Source organism: Lontra canadensis, unplaced genomic scaffold, assembly GCF_010015895.1.
Source record: "Lontra canadensis isolate GAN:19392208 unplaced genomic scaffold, GSC_riverotter_1.0 scaffold52, whole genome shotgun sequence".
Lineage (NCBI taxonomy): Eukaryota > Metazoa > Chordata > Mammalia > Carnivora > Mustelidae > Lontra > Lontra canadensis.
Window position 1 is genome coordinate 12,611,205 of NW_022631046.1, and position 17,508 is coordinate 12,628,712.

Sequence of the window (17,508 nt, forward strand, 5' to 3'; positions counted from 1 at the left end):
CATGATCTCAGGGTCCTGGAATCAAGTCCCACATCGGGCTCTCCGCTCAGCAGGGAGCCAGCTTCACCCTCTCCCTCTGCCTGCCGCCCTGCCTGCTTGTGCTCTCTAACTCTCTGTCAAATAAATAAATAATCTTTTTTTAATTAAAAAATAAATAAAATAAAATTTCACTCCTCTCAGAGAGGCTGAAACTGCAAACAGGTCTTGGTGGAGTGTAGCAAAGTGACTCTGTTTTGGTCCTCTGTTTCTTTTTAACAACACTAATGTTTATAATAGCTGTATTTATAATAGTCAAAAACTGGAAACAACTCAAACGTCCATCAGCTATTGAGTGGATAAACATCCATACGGTGGTACACTAATCAGCAATAGGGAAAAAAAAAATCTCGCTGGTATAGGAAACGCTGAAAAGCATCACGCTAACTGAAAGATGCCATATTCAAAAGAATACAAACTGTACCTTTCCATTAATTTGATATTCTGGACATGGAAATCACATCAGTGGTGCCTGGGGCTGGAAGGAAGGGATTGACTGCAAAGGAACTTAAGGAAAGTTTGTGGTGGGAGTGAAAGGAGTGATGGAAATAGTCTATAACTTGATTGTGGTCAAAACTGATAGAACAGTACACCTAAAAAAGAATTAATTTTACTAGATATAAATTATACTTCAGGGGCACCTGGGGGGCTCAATCCGTTAAGTGCCTGCCTTTGGGTCAGGTCATGATCTCAGAGTCCAGAGATCAAGCCCTGTGTCAGGCGCCCTGCTCAGTGGGGAGTTGCTACTCCCTCTCCTTCTACCTGCTTGTGTTCTCTCTTTCTCTCTCTCTCAGATATATAAATAAAATCTTTTTTAAAAAAGTTATTCCTCAATAAACCTAAAAATAGTAAATAAACAAAAAATACATTTATTTTTAAATGAACAAGAGGCCAAGAAAAGGTTAACACAGCTTGAGAGATCCTGCATCGCCCACCCTACTGCCATGGGCCTTTCACCGTCATCTCTCCCATGGTCCTCCTCAGGATCCCCATCCACTTCCACCCTCTTTCAACCCCTCTACTCACCACACTTCCTCAGTTCCTATAACCTCTGCACATACAACTCTATCTACCAAGAAAGCTCTTCCTTCTGAATCTTCTTCTTAGTAACTGTCACGATTGTAATTTTACTTTCTTGTTGTTATTATTCTTTGGTTAATGATATGTGTCTCCTTCGCTTAAATGAAAGTTCCTTGAGATCAGGGTCTTTGTTCTTCCCAGCACCTCCAGCACAGAGCACAATGCATGGCTTATACAATGAGTACTCAACAGTAATGTTCAACCCCCTACTCCATGTCTCAACCTTAACACAACCCAAACTGAAATGCTGATTATCACCCCCCCGCCCCCCGCAAATACTGCTCCACATGCAGAGCTGCCATGTTGTACACTTCCAAGGAGGGCCAACCACAGCATTTGTGTGAGTGGTGCCCTGCCTCCTCCCCAGTGTGCTCTTGTTGGGGGCCAAGGCGAGGCTGCCCCAAAATGGGCCACGTTGACATTAATATTATTTTGAGTTAAAAAGCAATCCAAACCGAGCTGATTCAGAAAAAGCTCATGAGCCAATCCACAGCTGCCTAAAAGAATTGAGATATAAGTAACTACATTACAATATGAGCTAAGTATGGTAGATAGGAAGAAACCTAGCAAGGCCTATTTGGTTAAAGTCCTCTCTTTGTCCCATTGTTTCTGAATAGCCCAGCACACACTCCTTTACAAAGTATTCACTCTTTTTCATTCTTCCTGAAGAACACAGGCCTTCCCTTTGAAGACCAAGACCCTTACCCCTTCTCAGTTCCTAATGACATATATGCCTCATTTTGCCTGTCTTTGGAATTTCCATGTCTGAATGGATTCCCTGTATCTATGTTATTAAATTTTTTTTCCTATTAATATGTCTCATGTCAATTTTTTCCTTTTTTTTAAGAGGGTTGGGGAGGAGCAGAGGGAGAGAGAATCTTAAGCAGGCTCCATGCCCAGCACAGAGCCCAACGTAGGGCTCAATCTCACAACCCTGAAATCTGTCTCATGTCAATTTGATTCTCAGTCCAGCAAAAAGGACCTTCAAGGGGACAGGAATTCTTGCTCCCTTCACAGAAACTATCAATATCGATGATGCCGTCTGAAGTTGTGCACTACTCTTCTCCACTTCAGTTGATAGCAACTTTACGCTTCCAGTCGCTTAAGCCAAAAAATTTGGAAGCATCTTTCATTTCTCTTTTACTCTTACACCTCTCATTCATGCTGTCAGGGAGTTCTGTCAGGAAAGCTCTACCTTCAAAATATCTGAGCACCTCTCACATTCTCCACAACTCTCAGGCTGGCCTGAACCACCTCACCTCCTACGTGGGTTATTACAATAGACCTCATTGATCTCCCTGCTTCTGCTTTTGGCCCTCTATAGTCTATTCTCAACCCAGTAACCCAAAACTCTAAAACATAAATTAGACCAGGTCACCTCTCTGCTCAAAACCCTACAGCAGCTCATTTCCCCTCAGAACAAAAACCAAAGTCTTGGGGCACTTGGGTGGCTCCGCCAGTTGGACAGCTGCCTTCAGCTTGGGTCATGATCCCAGGGTCCTGGGTTTGAGCCTCATGTTGGGCTCTCTGCTCAGTGGAAAGCCTGCTTCTCCCTCTCCCTCTACCTGCTTGTGCTCTCTCTATCTCTCTATCAAATAAATAAATAAAATCTTAAAAAAAAAAAAAGGTCAAAGTCTTTACAATAACCTCTAAAGCCCCACAAATCTTCTAGATAACATATGACCACAGCTTCAAGTCTGTTCAAATGCTACCTTATTAAAATGAGGCCTCTTCGACCATTGTATTTAATTTGCTACTCTCTAAAGCCCCTTATAATGCTACTTTTTTCTATTTCCACTCTTGTCACCATCTGGCATATTCATATATTATATCCCTTGTTTTTTGTCTACCTTCCTTCTATTAGAATATAAGCTCCACAAGAACAAAATGTATCCATTAAAACCTCCCCATGTGTCTAAACCAATGTCTGGCACATTGCAGGTTCAATAGTGAATGAATAACTACAGTGCCTAAGCAATTAGAGACTAGTAAATATTAATACAGGAACGAGTGTGACACAGTATGTTAATACTAGTGATAAAGAATTTTCTCTCCATAACGCATGATTTGTTAATGTACAAGTATGTGGAACTATACAGCAGGGTGAATTCTGTACAGATTTGCAGTGGAGGCTTGGGTGACTCCTGGCCTCTCACCACATCCTATCTGTGTGACTCTACAAGATTCTCTTTCTCCTCCTGTAAAATAGGGATAAAACATCTGCCCTAGTAACCTCCCAGGACTGTGGAGAAGATGAAATGAATGTGAATGGTTCTGCAAGCTGTGATAAGCTAGACAACCAATTACTTAGGTAGAGCAAGATTTGAAACTTTCAATAACGTTGATTGTCACCATGCTATTCACCTCCAAAAAGAGTTCTGTGCCCTCTCTACTGCCAGCCAGATTTTAACCTTTACTTTCACCCAGTGCTGGCAGTGAGGAATCTCTGAGCTCCCTTACCCTCTTCAGGTTAATTATCCTCTCTTCCTTTCCATTTTAGGAAAATGGGCAGCAGGTGGTGTTTCCTGCTCCATGATCTCTGCTGACTCAGGCTTCTTCATTTCCCTAGGGAGGAAAAAAAACCCACATAGAAACACATGTATGAACACTGGCATAGCTTTACCACAGCTTAGGTGGAGAGGACGATGTCTCTTCTGAGGGACGAGGATCAAGCTTCCCCAGTGGGAGTGGGGGAGGGTAAAGACAAGCTGTGTTAAATTAATTTGGGTTCCAACTGCTGTTGGAATTTTGCCAACAGAGACACCTGGGACAAATTCTTTAACTCTTACAAGGAAAAAGAAATCATCATAGTCATCACAGAGCCTTTTAGACTTCATAAGAGTTACTACACAGAAGTAGAAGGAGGCCACAGGACATGGAGTTTTACTGAGGCTTTTGGTGCATTTAAGAGTGAAAATATATGCCAAAACAGGCCTCAAAAATTGCCGTTTTTTAAAGTCTGCATTAAATAATCCCTTTCATCAGATGGAAAACACCATGTAACCCATGATCCCTCCAAATTGTGTTAATTCATTACACTACAAGGAATGGATTCCATAAATTCAAGTTCGACAATGAAAACTTTGAATCATGTCAGTTTGTGACTACAAATTTGCTTATTTAGAGTTAATGTCAAAAGTTAATGTGGGGGGGTCATCCTTGGAACAGGTTTGATCCTGTTTATGAAGAAGCTAACAATGGTACAAATTATTCTATTAGCACACCTCTTTAACCTTCTGTTTAATTAATGGCACATCCTTATTGAGTTATTTAAGTGTATTATTATTTTGCCACTTATGTGTTTATCATTTTCAAGCAAACTGTAGACGCCTCAGGAAAGAGACCTAAATACAGGGGGAAAAAAATCAGCCAACGGAATTGCATTTGGCCAGAGCTGGTCCAATGCATGAGCCCCTTTGTGTCATAAAAGCTTAAGAATTGTTTGAAGAGGCACTGTATTGTGGGACAACCCTGACTGCCCTGGACATCTGGCAACCATATGATACCCTTGAACTTCGACTTCAGAATGAAAATAAGAACTTGCGAAGGTAAAGTTCTGCTTCAAGTCACATCCCCTTGGTCACTATTAAATTAAAAACCTCCCTTCAGAAACCTAAATCATCTGGAAAGCAAAAAGCTCCGGAAAACAATTTTCATTAATTCATCACTACTCAAACTGGAAGAGCATTTTGTTTCACTTATTCTAAATAATTTACCCTTTCCACCTAGGACAAGTCGAAGTGCCCAGAGGGGATAGTGAGAGGAGGAGCGGTCCAAGTGCTCGCATTTTCCACACTTCCGGGTGGTAAGCGGAAAGGAAATGAGCCGGGGAAGGGGGATTTTTTTTTTCTACATTTGAAGGGCTGTTTGGAAGAACACGGAAGCGAATCCTCGTTAGTATAGTGGTTAGTATCCCCGCCTGTCACGCGGGAGACCGGGGTTCAATTCCCCGACGGGGAGATGGTTGCTCACCTTTTACTAATTCAATTGCTCTTTTCCTTATAATTCAACTCCATGGCATCAGACCTGCTGACAAATACAATATGCAGATGTGTGTTTTTACCACGGGTGCCTCTCAAGCTTAATGCTTACCTTGAAATAAAAGACTTCCCTGACATTAAAAGCTCCGTATTGTTGGTGGAAGAGAAAGGGAACCACACACTCCTCCACGCTAGCTACCAGAGGCGAGCTGGCACAGGCGTGCGCCTGCGCAGCGACGCCCGCCAAATTCCAACTTGAGGTCATGAACTTGGCGCCGAACCCGAAGGGGGGGAGGGGAGAGAGAAGGCGGAGTTTCCGCCCCAAAAGGGGCGGCTAAGAACGGAAATTGATGTGGAAGAGGAAGGAGCAGTTTCCCTTGACCCTGGGGACCCGACTGAAAGGGAAACTCAGTTCTCCCGCCTTCGCTGGTCCCGTCTCAAGTTAAGTGGAGGGCTGGCGATCAGTAAAATTTGGGCGCTAAAGTGATCAGTCTCCAGCTTCAACGTGTACCGGGTGGAGGGGCAAGGAAAGAATTGAAAAGAGATGCATGTCCGGAAGAAACGTCATGTTACTTGAGTCCTAAGAAACTGCGCGAGCCAGAGCCCAGCAGGACCTCGTGGCGCAACGGTAGCGCGTCTGACTCCAGATCAGAAGGCTGCGTGTTCGAATCACGTCGGGGTCAAGGGCTTTTATAAGCTTTTTGAAAAAAAAAAAACACTGGCTTCTTGAGATCCAGGAGCATTCCCGCCGTTTTTCGAAAATGCTTTAATTTTAAGATTAAATCTTACTTTTTCAAATGTAATCCTAGTAATCCTTAGGGTGCGAAAAGATAAGGCTGACTTTATATCGCATTCTTAACGCTGATCGTTTTGTACTGTTTGGATTTATAAATTGAGTTTTTTGTCATTTAATGTTCGTAATACATAGAAATGTGGACTATTACTACTGTGCACTAGTGGGCATATCAGTCCAACCCTCCTTCAGAAGAAATATGCAAGTTGTTTTCCCAAAAATGGTGTTAGACCCTTTTGAAAGCAAGGACAATAGAGTAAAATTTCTAACTTTGAATATTGCTGCACTTTACACATCTTAGCCTGTGTGCCAATAAGCAATCTTACAACGTGTGATTAGTATCCCACTTTTACAGTCCCTATTCCTCTGATAAACAGAGGAATAGGGACCTGCCAAAGGTCACTCAAGTTTCCAAACAAGGTAACTTACTATATCCTTGTCTTTACTAAGTTTTAGAATAAAGGTGGGGAAATTGTTGAAAAAACGTGCTAGAAGCCTTTGGGCCTAAGTGATATTATCAATGCCCCTTTGTATTTTCACCAGTTCCTATGAGTGGGGACAAGTCAGCCATCACTTTCAATTAATCTCTTTAATAGGGAGCAAAGCTTAGTCAACCTTTGTGAGCTCCAGAACTCTTAGTACTGAATATTCCCTGACAAGCATGTGTCAAACACTTGTACAAAAAATGAATAGCAAGGGGCACCTGGGTGGCTCAGTGGGTTAAACCTCTGCCTTCGGCTCAGGTCATGATCCCGGGGTCCTGGGATTGAGCCCCACATGGGGCTCTCTGCTTAGCGGGGAGCCGGCTTCCTCCTCTCTCTCTCTCTGCCTGCCTCTCTGCCTACTTGTGATCTCCATCTGTCAAATAAATAAATAAAATCTTTAAAAAAAAAATGAATAGCAAGATGATGAGAAATATTTTTAGATCTTTATTGGTCATGTTCCATAAAAGTCCCTGAGTGTTTCTGCTCCGTGTTTTGAAAATATCAAGTACTAATTTCTTATGATTTAACCTAATACAGCAGTATAGCTAGACATCATATTTTCACTTTGTGTAGTTTGTTCTTCTTTCTCCTCTTTGGATAGATTGGGATTAGACCATTTCAGCAGATATGAACTACCAACTATGATGAGCCTAATACTGTGCTCAGCACTGAGGGATACACTGAGTAACCAAATACTGTAATATGTTGGGCTAAGTGCCATGAAAGTAACATGAACAGAATGGTATGTAGATGCTAAAATAGGAACATTAACTCTGCCTTGGGTAGCTCAAGAAGGCCTCATAAAGGAGGCTCTTCAAAAATAAAAGTTTGCTATGTTACTTTAAGGCAGTAGATATATATGAATGTCTTCCATGAGTCAAGCACTGTCACTTAATATCCCTGGGGTCTGATTTATTCAATTACAAAAGTAGTTCATATTAGTTTGCTAGAGCTGCCATAACAAAAGACGGCAGACTGGGAGGCTTAAACAAGAAATTTATTTTCTCATAGTTCTGAAGCTTAGAAGTTCAAGATCCAAGTGATAGCAGGGTTAGTTTCTTCTGAGACCTGTCCTTGGCTTATAGGTGGCCACCTTCTCACTGTATCCTAACATGGTCATTCCTCTGGATGTGCACATCCCTGCTGATGTCCAAGTTTCCTTTTATAAGGAAACCAGTCAGTTTGGATTAGGGCCCACTCTAATGGCCTCATTTTAACTTAATTATCTCTTAAAAGCCCTTATCTCCAAATATAGTCACATTTTGAAATACTGGGGGATAGGGCTTCAACATATGAATTGTGAAGGGTCACAATTCTGCCCTAACAGAAATTATATTCCTTCTCCCCTGGCAACCTTTACACGTATAGAATGTATCTGTAAAAATACTCACTTTATCTTAGGTTGGACCAAATATGTTATCTCATTTGTACAAAATCATACTCTTATGAGGTAGAGCAGGTAATGTTACCTTATTAATCATTTTGTGATAGCAGACCTAGCAAACTAATACAGCGTCTTTGGAGAACTGCTAGTACTCCAGCATGGCTGGAGAGGAAAAGAGAGAAATCTATTAAGGTAAAACAGGAATCAAATCAGTCAGGACCTTCTAACTAATTTGGATTTTATTTGAAAGGCAATATAAATACTATTCAAGACTATGACAAGATCGGCTCTGGCTTTACAAAGAAAGTTTTTTGTTTTTTTGTTTTTTTTTTAAAAAAGGCCTAAAGCTGTTGTTTCCAGGCCAGTACCCTCTGTGAACAAGTTAGATATGCACATGTTCAGGCCCCACACCATACCTACAGACTCAGAAAAGTATGGGGATGGGGCCTAACAATCAGAGTTTTAACCAGCCTTCCAAGTGATTTTGATGCCAGCTAAAGTTTGAGAACCACTGGCCTATAGAGCAAAGCCAGACTGGAGGTCCCACTTACCTGTCAGGGTTGTTAAGAGAATCAAATAAGGCACAGCATAGGGAATATTGTTATGATATTATAACAGCATTGTATGATGACAGATGTTAGCTACACTTGTGTTGAGCATAAAAGAAGTTGAGTCAATATGTTGTACACCTGAAACTAATGTTAACATTGTGTCAACTATACTCAAAAAAACTTTAAAAAAAGAATCAAATGAGACATACATAAAAATGTTGTAAGGCAGTATATATATATATATATACATGTCATCATTTATACTGCTGTAGCTCTAAAACTGTTACTTCACAGGTTCCAGCTTTTTTCCAAGTTTGGACATCTGTACTTTCCTAGAATAGCCCATTTGCTGACTTGCTATAACTCTGAAACAACTTGAAATCCAACACTTCATTTTATCTTCTACAACCAATATATAGGAATGATGTCAGGAAAGAGGCTCTGAAATATAGATCCATATTTGAATTCCCACTTAATAGATCTGTGATTTTGTTCTTTTCCTCTAAAAACGTTCCAGGCATTTATTCTTCCAGGTAGATTTATCCACTAGTACAGAATGCTCTGACTATTTATTTCACCTGTTTAATAAACTAGCTTTCTCTTTTGAGATTATTTTTAATCAGTTACCGAAGACTGATGAGCTGATAAAATGGACGCTTTGGAAATATAAAACCGAAAGACTGAATTCTGATAAGCCAACTGATTTCCTAATTTCTCACACTCATTCCAAAAGAAAAGTAGTTATGTTTATAAAAGCAAGTGTTCATCATAGAAATTTTGATAAATACAGAAAAAATAAGAAAGAAAACAAAAATTACTTGTTCCCCATCACCTAAACAAAATTACTACACTTTGGTCTATAACTAGTCTTTTTTATTTGTATATATTTTTTAAAAAACAAATATCCATACACACTGTTCTTTATAGAACTGAGATCTTACTCCAATATGGCTCTCTTTTTGTTTTCTTATTTTTTACTTAATGCTGTACTGTGAATACACTTTCATATTCTTAAAAAAAAAAAAAAGTCAAGAACATGACTTTTATGACCATGTAGTATTTGGTCATCTGCTTTTGTTTGAGGTGACACCTTTAAATTCACAACCAAGCTCTATGCAAAATGGAATAATGAAAAACCTACAGACTTGGTCTGTCAGCTGTACGTTAATAACATTTAAAACTTCAAAAAGGAAAATGAAGGCAGTTATCCAAGTGATTTATGGGAAAAAAAGTTTCAGAACAGTTTTCTGACAAAGTCATTCCATTGATTTATTTTTTTAAGCTGTGGTTTCACATAAGATTATCTTTCCATTGTCTCCCAAGGTTTTAGGTATCAATGCTGCAACATTTTAAAGAGTTTAAAAAAAAAAAAAAAAAAAACCTAATACCTGTTTCAACATAAAAGGTAATTTTTAAAAATTTTATTTGTATGAATATAATAAAATATTAAGTCTTTTTTTTCAATTAAGAAATTTCACAGGGCAGTAAAGCATGTGCCTCTTGATCTCAGGGTCATGAATGAGTTCAAGTGCTATGTTGGGCATGGAACCTACTTAAAACTTAAAAAAAAAAAAAAAGATCTAAGAAATTTCACAGGCATTGATCAAAGAATCAAGTCCTTGAACAGGAGAGAAGGATAAGATCCAGAGTACAAGGGGTGGAGTTCTTTCTGATAGGAGTTCTCTCTTTTCCATTGAAACAAAAAAGATGCAAGAGCAAATGATCACAGAGATGATCTTCTGAAGTTGAGGCATTCCCTGCAGATGGTTTCCAGTTTTTCAAGTATGATCCAAGTTCACCAGCTAAAAATGGGGATAGGTGGGGAGAAAAGGTTGTAAAAGATTTGAGTAGAGAAGCCAAGGTATGAATGGTTAATCCAGCGAATGAATACTTTTGCCAGACAGTATAAAGTGCTCCCACGAGGTCTGAGGTCATGAATTAAAACCAGTCAGCCCCGTCGTATGATTTTTCTATAGCAGTCTTTGCTACTTGGATGCAGCAATGAAATGGAAAAGTTTGTTTCAGTAGGGTTCAGTCTAAACATGACTAAGTAAGAGTCTACCTTGAGGTCCCTCCAAGTAAGAAAGATACAGACATTGGGGTAAGAGAGTTGAAAATGTCTGCAAAAGAACAATTACAAGGATTAATCGAGGAACCTAAGTTGGGTAAGTTGGAAGTGTTTATGATGTCAGAAGCATAGTAATAGTTTTTTTTTTTTTAAGTGTTGGGCTTAATAGAATGGGGGTAGTAATAGGTCAGTGAGAGTATAATGAGTTGAGGAAAAAGGCTAGTGATTGACAACTATGATGCTTGAAATTGAGATTTAGAAGGCAAAACAGTTATTGATTGCAAGGTTCTAAGCTACCACTTGCAGTGGATGGATGATACGGAACAGAGGAACAAGTTGCTGGAGATGAAGAGGTTAAAATTCTACAAGGCAAAGTGCTGAGGGTGCCTGGCTGGCTCAGTTGGAAGAACACGTGACTTTTGATCTCACAGGTTATGAGTTTGAGCTTCATGTTGGGTGTAGAGATTATTTAAATAAACTTTAAGGGGTGCCTGGGTGGCTCAGTCGATTAAGCATCTGCCTTCAGCTCAGGTCATGATCCTAGGATCCTGGGATGGAGCCCTGCATCAAGCCCCACATGGGGCTCCTTGCTTGGTGGAAGCCTGCTTCTCCTTCTCCCACTCCCCCTCCTTGTATTCCCTCTCCCTTGCTGTGTCTCTCTCTGCTGGTGTTGTGCGGGCCATCTATAAGAATGTTAAATTCAGGGGCACCTGGGTGGCCTCTGCCTTCGGCTCAGGTCATGATCCCACTACATCAGGCTCTCTGCCCTGAGGAGAGCCTGCTTCCTCCTCTCTCTCTGCCTGCCTCTCTGCCTACTTGTGATCTCTGTCTGTCAAATAAATAAATAAAATTAAAACAACAACAACAACAACAAAAGAATGTTAAATTCACAGAGAAGATAGTGATGGCGGGAAAAGCTAGAGCAAAGAAAAACAGCCTATAATATCTGAGGGAGAGTGGCCAAAAGGTTGATAGATGATCAAGATGTTAAAGGTGATTTAGCAAGATGATATGAACTTCAAACATTTCTGAACAAGGAAAGAAGAAAAATAGTTTTGTAGTAGTAATCAGGATCAAAGAAGCCACCCAAATTCTGTAGCCCAACCTCTTGGCCTTAAGGTACACAGAGTATGGGGAATAAATAACTCCTACTTAGGAGCTCTACAGCAGAGTTAAAAGCAAAAATTACCTTCGTCCCTAAAAATTAATAGTGCTAGGGATATAGCTGGGTGCATCTAGGACAATTGCAAGTCTGAATTTGATAAGTCATGACTTAGTGGATGATGTAGAAAGGCGATCTGTCTGATAGCTTATGACATCATCCATGTCTCCTGGGAAGCATAGAATCTGCAAGTAAGCTCCAGTTGATAGTGTCTAAGAATAAGAAAAGGAGAGGTAATTAATGAAAGGGAATGAAATGTTTTTGCTCAAGGAATATTCGTTTCAAGCATCTAGAATACAGTTCTTTGTGAATTATATTGTTTTTACTGTTGGCCTGTAAGGCATAGCACTTGTCTATTTATTTTAAAGATTTTATTTATTTGAGAGAGATAAAGGGGAGGGGGGTGGGGAGAAGTAGAGGGAGAGGGATAAGCAGACTCCATGGTGAGCTCAGACCGCCCTACATGGGGCTCAATCTCACAACCCTGAGATCATGGCCTGAGCTGAAATCAGAAGTTGGATGCTTAACAAACTGAGCCACCCAGGTGCCCCATACTGCATCTATTTAAAACAACTTGCAAAAACAAACACCTTGCAAACTCAACAGGTGACTGATTTCTTTTAGCTTGTGGTTAAAAAGTAGGATGAAGTATTATCTCTAAGGATTAAACAGCCTGGAACACGGAAAAATATCTGGTGCAAGGAACCTATGAAAAAAGTGACTGCACTATCCTTGGGTAATTCTGTGACTTCATCATTGTATTCTAATGACATCAAATTTAGGTAGAATATTATAATACCTCAGGTATCAGTGATGCCTCCCTCTCTAAGGATCCATTTCAAGGACCAAACTCCTCAGGTATCCTCAGACCATGGGGCAGCTGTCAGAGCCGGGAGACCCTTCTATGTACCCAATCTGGTCAGATCATATATAGCCCTGGTAACTCTGACCCTTTAGATACAGCAGCAAAAACCACCTCTTAAAAACTGTTAGTATAATCAGGCCGGAGCTAAATTCTTCAAATAGCAAGTTAACGATTTAGCAGGATAATTTACTAATCCAAATAGGGTAGACGAGACCCATCAACTGGGGTCTTGCCAAGATTATGCAGACTGGGACTATCCCACGTGCATTAATTACATTTGTGGTGCAAAATCCTGGTCCTTTGCCTCTCAGCTCAGTCACCCTATGAAGATAAAAGCAATTGCCTATGTACCCAGGGAAGCTGTGGGGAGAAAAATGAGGTAACTTTCACAAGGCACCCTAAGAATGTACTAAAAAATTTGCTACTTAAAATACAATTTTTAATTTGTATTTTATTATCACTAGCTAATTACTATTGCTGAAATATATGGAATACTGAGAGTTCTAGAAAATAATTTAAATAAATAATTGCCCCTAGGGAAAGAATCCATCATTAAACAGCATCTCAGTTTGAACAAAATATAATGACTTAATTCATGGGGAACATTTTTAACGAAGGTACTTTAAAAAAATTTCCTCAAACAACAATGCAGAAATCAGATAAACATTTTTTAAAAATTAAGCAGCTTATAAAACAGCTTGGAGGTCAGAATTTGGGGGAAATGATTAAAGTACCCTAAATGCAAGGTCAGTTTTTCTTTCGTGGAGGAAAGCATCTTGGAACACGTACATTCGTAAGAAACACATATATTTGTCATCACTGGTATTTGTTTTCAGGAAGACATTTTAATCTCACGAAATTCCTGATACTTTTCAATTTGTATCAGTAATATGGGCTTGATTAGGGTTCCCGGCCTGATTATAGGTCACCAGTCTCTGCTATGATTGAAATCTAGGTATGCACCATCTCAGTTATCTTACGTTGCCCATTAAGGCATTCCTAACTGTTTTTGCTTCATCCTGTTTTATTATTTAACATTAGGTTTGATGAAGTTATGGTAAGATACTTATGAGTGTAAGAATCTAACCCAGAGATGCTCTCAACAAAAATGCAGTTAGCTGTGCCCCAGTGTTCAAAATTTAGAAACGTCCCGACCTGTAGGGTAAGAAACGAATGAAATATTTGACGATACAATTTGTCACAGATTCAGGAACATTTTAAAGTGCCCAGTCGTTGAGGTCTGGCTTTTCCCGAATTTCAGAAACAAAAGAAGCACCTGCAAGCAGAGAGGGATTTTACTGCTTGCCCTCCCCTTTCCTCCCCCCAGGTAAACCAAATCAAGGTAGCGGAGTGCCAATAAGCACGCCTTGCTCCTTTTCTTTCCCTTCGGGGCGAGCGTTTGGGGAAGGAAAGGCTGCGGTCATTCTTCGGTAAATCAGTGTCCTACGGTTGAGAAAGGCCCAGTCCAGGGTCCTCGCAGCTGGCGTGAAAGTCGGGCCATTGGAAGGCAATCGACCCTAGAGAGAAAAGCTCCTTCTCAAGCAGGGCGGGGCGCGGGGGGGGAAAGAAACCGCACACACAGTAGTACGACTTGTCCCTTATCGGCATCTTAGGGGAAGGGTGGAGAAAAGGGAAATAGAAACAGACCAGGCGCCGGAGCTCCCGCCCCAGCGGCTTTTAAACTGCGTTTCTACAACCTCTCGCACCGTGCAGCGGCTAATGGAACCCGCGCGAGGGATCCTACCAATCACCGCCCGGCTTCCTCCCACCGCGGGCCAATGGCGGCGCGCGTTCTTGGGGCGTGGGTGAAACAGGCTGATCTCTCCTTGCTTGTGTAGTGTGTGGGCTGGGGTTGGTGGAGGTTCCTATCTTGGCCGCACTTGGTCCGCACTTGTGCTCGGGGGGCTTTTGTGTCCGGCTTTTGCTTTGCTTTGTGTGTGCGAGTTTTTGCTTTGCTCCGCGGCGCTCCTCCCGGGCAGGAGTCGTAGGGCTCGGAGGCGGCAGCGCGGTCCCCCCGGGCAAAGAGCGAGCGCGCCGGCTTGAGCTGCGGGTGTGAGGTCTGCAGGGAAGGGGATTCGCCGCGGAGATGCCGGAGTTCCTGGAAGACCCCTCGGTCCTGACGAAAGAGAAGTTGAAGAGTGAGTTGGTCGCCAACAATGTGACGCTCCCGGTCGGGGAGCAGCGCAAAGACGTATACGTGCAGCTCTATCTGCAGCACCTCACGGCGCGCAACCGGCCGCCGCTCGGCGCCGGCGCCAACAGCAAGGGGCCCCCGGACTTCTCCAGCGACGAGGAGCGCGAGCCCACCCCGGTCCTCGGCTCCGGGGCTACGGTCTCAGGCCGCAGCCGGGCCGCCGTCGGCAGGGTAAGGACGCCCAGCCGGAGCCACAAAGGCGGGCGGTTGGCGGTTGTCGCCCCTACCCCCGCCTCCCCGCGCGCGCTCGCAGCCCTTCCTCCTTGGCGCCCCCTCTTGCCTCCTCGGCGGCGGGGCTGTCCCCGCGCGGGACCTAGAGGCTGGCCTGTGGGTCTGCAGACGCAGGATTCAGCTTGCAGCTCTGGAAGGGGAGGCCGCTGGAGGGAAGAGGCGGGAAGTTGGGGCCGCAGGACTAGCGGTTGTGTGTGTGGAAGGTGTGAAGTCGGCGTTTGCTGTTCTGTGGCGCGCGGATAGCTCGGTGTCCCTCGACCGTCGGGAGTGGGTATTTCGGCCGGGACTTCCGTGCCCGATTCGAAAGCCCTTTGGGGAGGGTCAGCCTAAAACTGCAGTAGGTTACGTTCGAGCGTTTTCCCGCTTTATTAACTGAAATGACTAGTAACTGAGTCTCAGAGCGCTCCCTGGAGGGCAATTTGTGACATACTAATTTCTAACCAAAATTTGAAATAAAGAAATTCCCGCCTTTTTATGGTTTTGCATATGGAGGGCTTTTTGAACCGTTTATGTTTTTCTCGTTAAGTGTTCCAGCAACAGGCTATGTTTTGGCGGGGCAGTGTTGTTCTAAATTAAAATGAGCTCTTAAAAAATAACATCGTTAAGCGGTTATCTTAGGCGCCTAGAATATTTGGAAATTCTAGAGGGCTTGGGTTTTTGCTTTTCTTTTCTTTTTTTTTTAACTTTTTGGTAAATTTTGCATAAGAAAAGGAAAGATTTCGGAAGCCGGAGTTGCTCATTTCTTGGCATTCTGATGTATCAGTGATTGTAATTTGGATTATCTAATCCCGGTTAAATCTCAGACTGGTTTTACCAAATGCATATTCTGTTTGAGAATAGTTTGGGTTTTGTTCTGTGGGTTTTTATATGCTGTTTTGTTGGCGTGAACTGCGTACTTCTCAGATTTCAAATCATGACAGATCGTAGTTAAAATTGGTGATTGGAGTAATCAATCACGTTGCTTTGTAAGGCTTTGAATGTGGAGTTTATAGTTGTTGAGTTTCATAACGCAGAAGTACTGCGTTCTTCAAAGTTGTGTTGTTTAGTTTTTAAGAAATCTGTGTGATGTGTTTTTCTGGACTACCAGGTGGAAGTGAAAGAAAGATGTAATGTAGATTTAACTGAAAATCTTAATCTGAGCTTTAGAGAAATTGAAAATCTTAATGTTAGTTCAGTGCCTGGCAACTGGGAGTGTCAAATATTTATTCGTTGAATGAAAAACCAACTGCACCTTATTGCTTCCTATGTCTTAGTGGATTTGAAGAAAGCCAGTTTACTTCTCCATAATAAAGAGAAATTTAAGAGATTCTTAAAGACAAAGTAAAGCATATTGATTATCTGCTTTTTCCCAGGCCCCATGGAAAAAAATATTCAAATGATTTTAGTAAAGATTTTGGTGGAAATGAAATCTTTTCCATTTAAATCAGCACACTAAAAAAAAAGTTCTTCTGTAGAACCCTATATTGTATTCTGTGTAAACGTATTCTTGAACCGTGGAAGTACTTGGTTGTATTTATAATAGGATTGTTCTTAATTTGATTCGTTTTCAGCAGAAACCTCTATCTTGGTTTTGATGCTTTTCCTTCAAAAACTTTTAAAGAGTGCGTCCCAACTAATATAACATTGTATGTTAAGTATACTTCAGTTTAAAAAAAAAAAAGTATGTCACAATCTGCTCTGTGTTTTGGAGGTGTAAAAATTTGAGTTCAGTTATCCAGCATTTTTTAATTCCTACCAAGTGTTCATAACTACTGGAGATTGATTTCTGCAGACCCTACCCACTACCATAATTATATAATTTGTTGGGTTTTTTGTATGCTAATTGATTGTGTTTGTTACTCACAAATTTCATCTCAAATTTCCCATGGTATCAGAGTTGGTCAGCACCACTCAAGTAAGTTCTGGGTGAAAGGAATTAATATTTTAAGAGAATGTACAATCTCCAGTGGCATGTTACGCCGTTTATATCTCATTTAATGTTTTAATCCATATAAAGAAAAACTATCTCATAGCTATATATTCAAGTCTTATCTGCCTTGAGTTTTTAAAACTCAAATACCAGGTTCAATGGTGTGAACAACTTGAGAAAGTAGTGGTAGTTGGGTGGTAGCATCATTTTCTGTTTTAAAGCAAATTAAGTAAAAGTGACTTTGAATTTAGGAATATGATAGACTTTATCAGGCATAGGAAAAATAATCTTGTATTTGCAGGAAAAGAGCCTTAGGGTATTTATAATACTCGATAAAATCATTCTCTGTACTCTTATGTGTACAGTATTTTATGTTGTGGCCATTGTTAGCCCCACATGTAAAACAATGTAGTCACATTTCTTAAAGAATATAATCTAGCAGAAAGTCAAATTATGTTTGAGAGTTATAGATAAGGCAGATTTTTTTAAGTGGTAAATTTTTAGCATTTTATTTATTTGACAGAGAAAGATCATAAGTAGGCAGAGAGGCAGGCAGAGAGAGAGGAGGAAGCAGGCTCCCTAAACAGAGAGCCCGACGGTACTCGATCCCAGGACCCTGAGATCATGACCCAAGCCGAAGGCAGAGGCTTAACCCACTGAGCCACCCAGGCACCCCAATTTTTAGCATTTTATTTTATTTTTTTAAGGATTTTATTTATTTATTTCACAGAGATCACAAGTAGGCAGAGAGAGAGGAGTGGGGGGCGTGG

The 17,508-nt window shown here is 41.2% G+C and overlaps 1 protein-coding gene and 2 non-coding genes across 7 annotated transcripts in view; all 3 read left to right on the top strand.

Annotated features, from left to right (window-relative positions):
- The first annotated feature begins 5,004 nt into the window (after positions 1-5,004).
- TRNAD-GUC lies at positions 5,005-5,076 on the top strand. Its single transcript has one exon. It is a non-coding gene; the product is annotated as a tRNA-Asp (tRNA).
- Positions 5,077-5,707: 631 nt separating this feature from the next.
- On the top strand, positions 5,708-5,779 carry TRNAW-CCA. Its single transcript has one exon. It is a non-coding gene; the product is annotated as a tRNA-Trp (tRNA).
- Positions 5,780-14,125: 8,346 nt separating this feature from the next.
- The window catches only part of TMPO (thymopoietin), a 28,712-nt gene continuing 25,329 nt past the window's right edge, over positions 14,126-17,508 (top strand). The window contains exon 1 of one of the 5 annotated variants that reach the window (XM_032874287.1): positions 14,126-14,769. In XM_032874287.1, coding sequence (XP_032730178.1) covers positions 14,491-14,769 — 279 coding nt within the window. In that variant the 5' untranslated portion in view covers positions 14,126-14,490. The remainder of the gene's footprint in view (positions 14,770-17,508) is intronic. The other 4 variants (XM_032874292.1, XM_032874290.1, XM_032874291.1 and 1 more) reach the window with 4 other exon arrangements.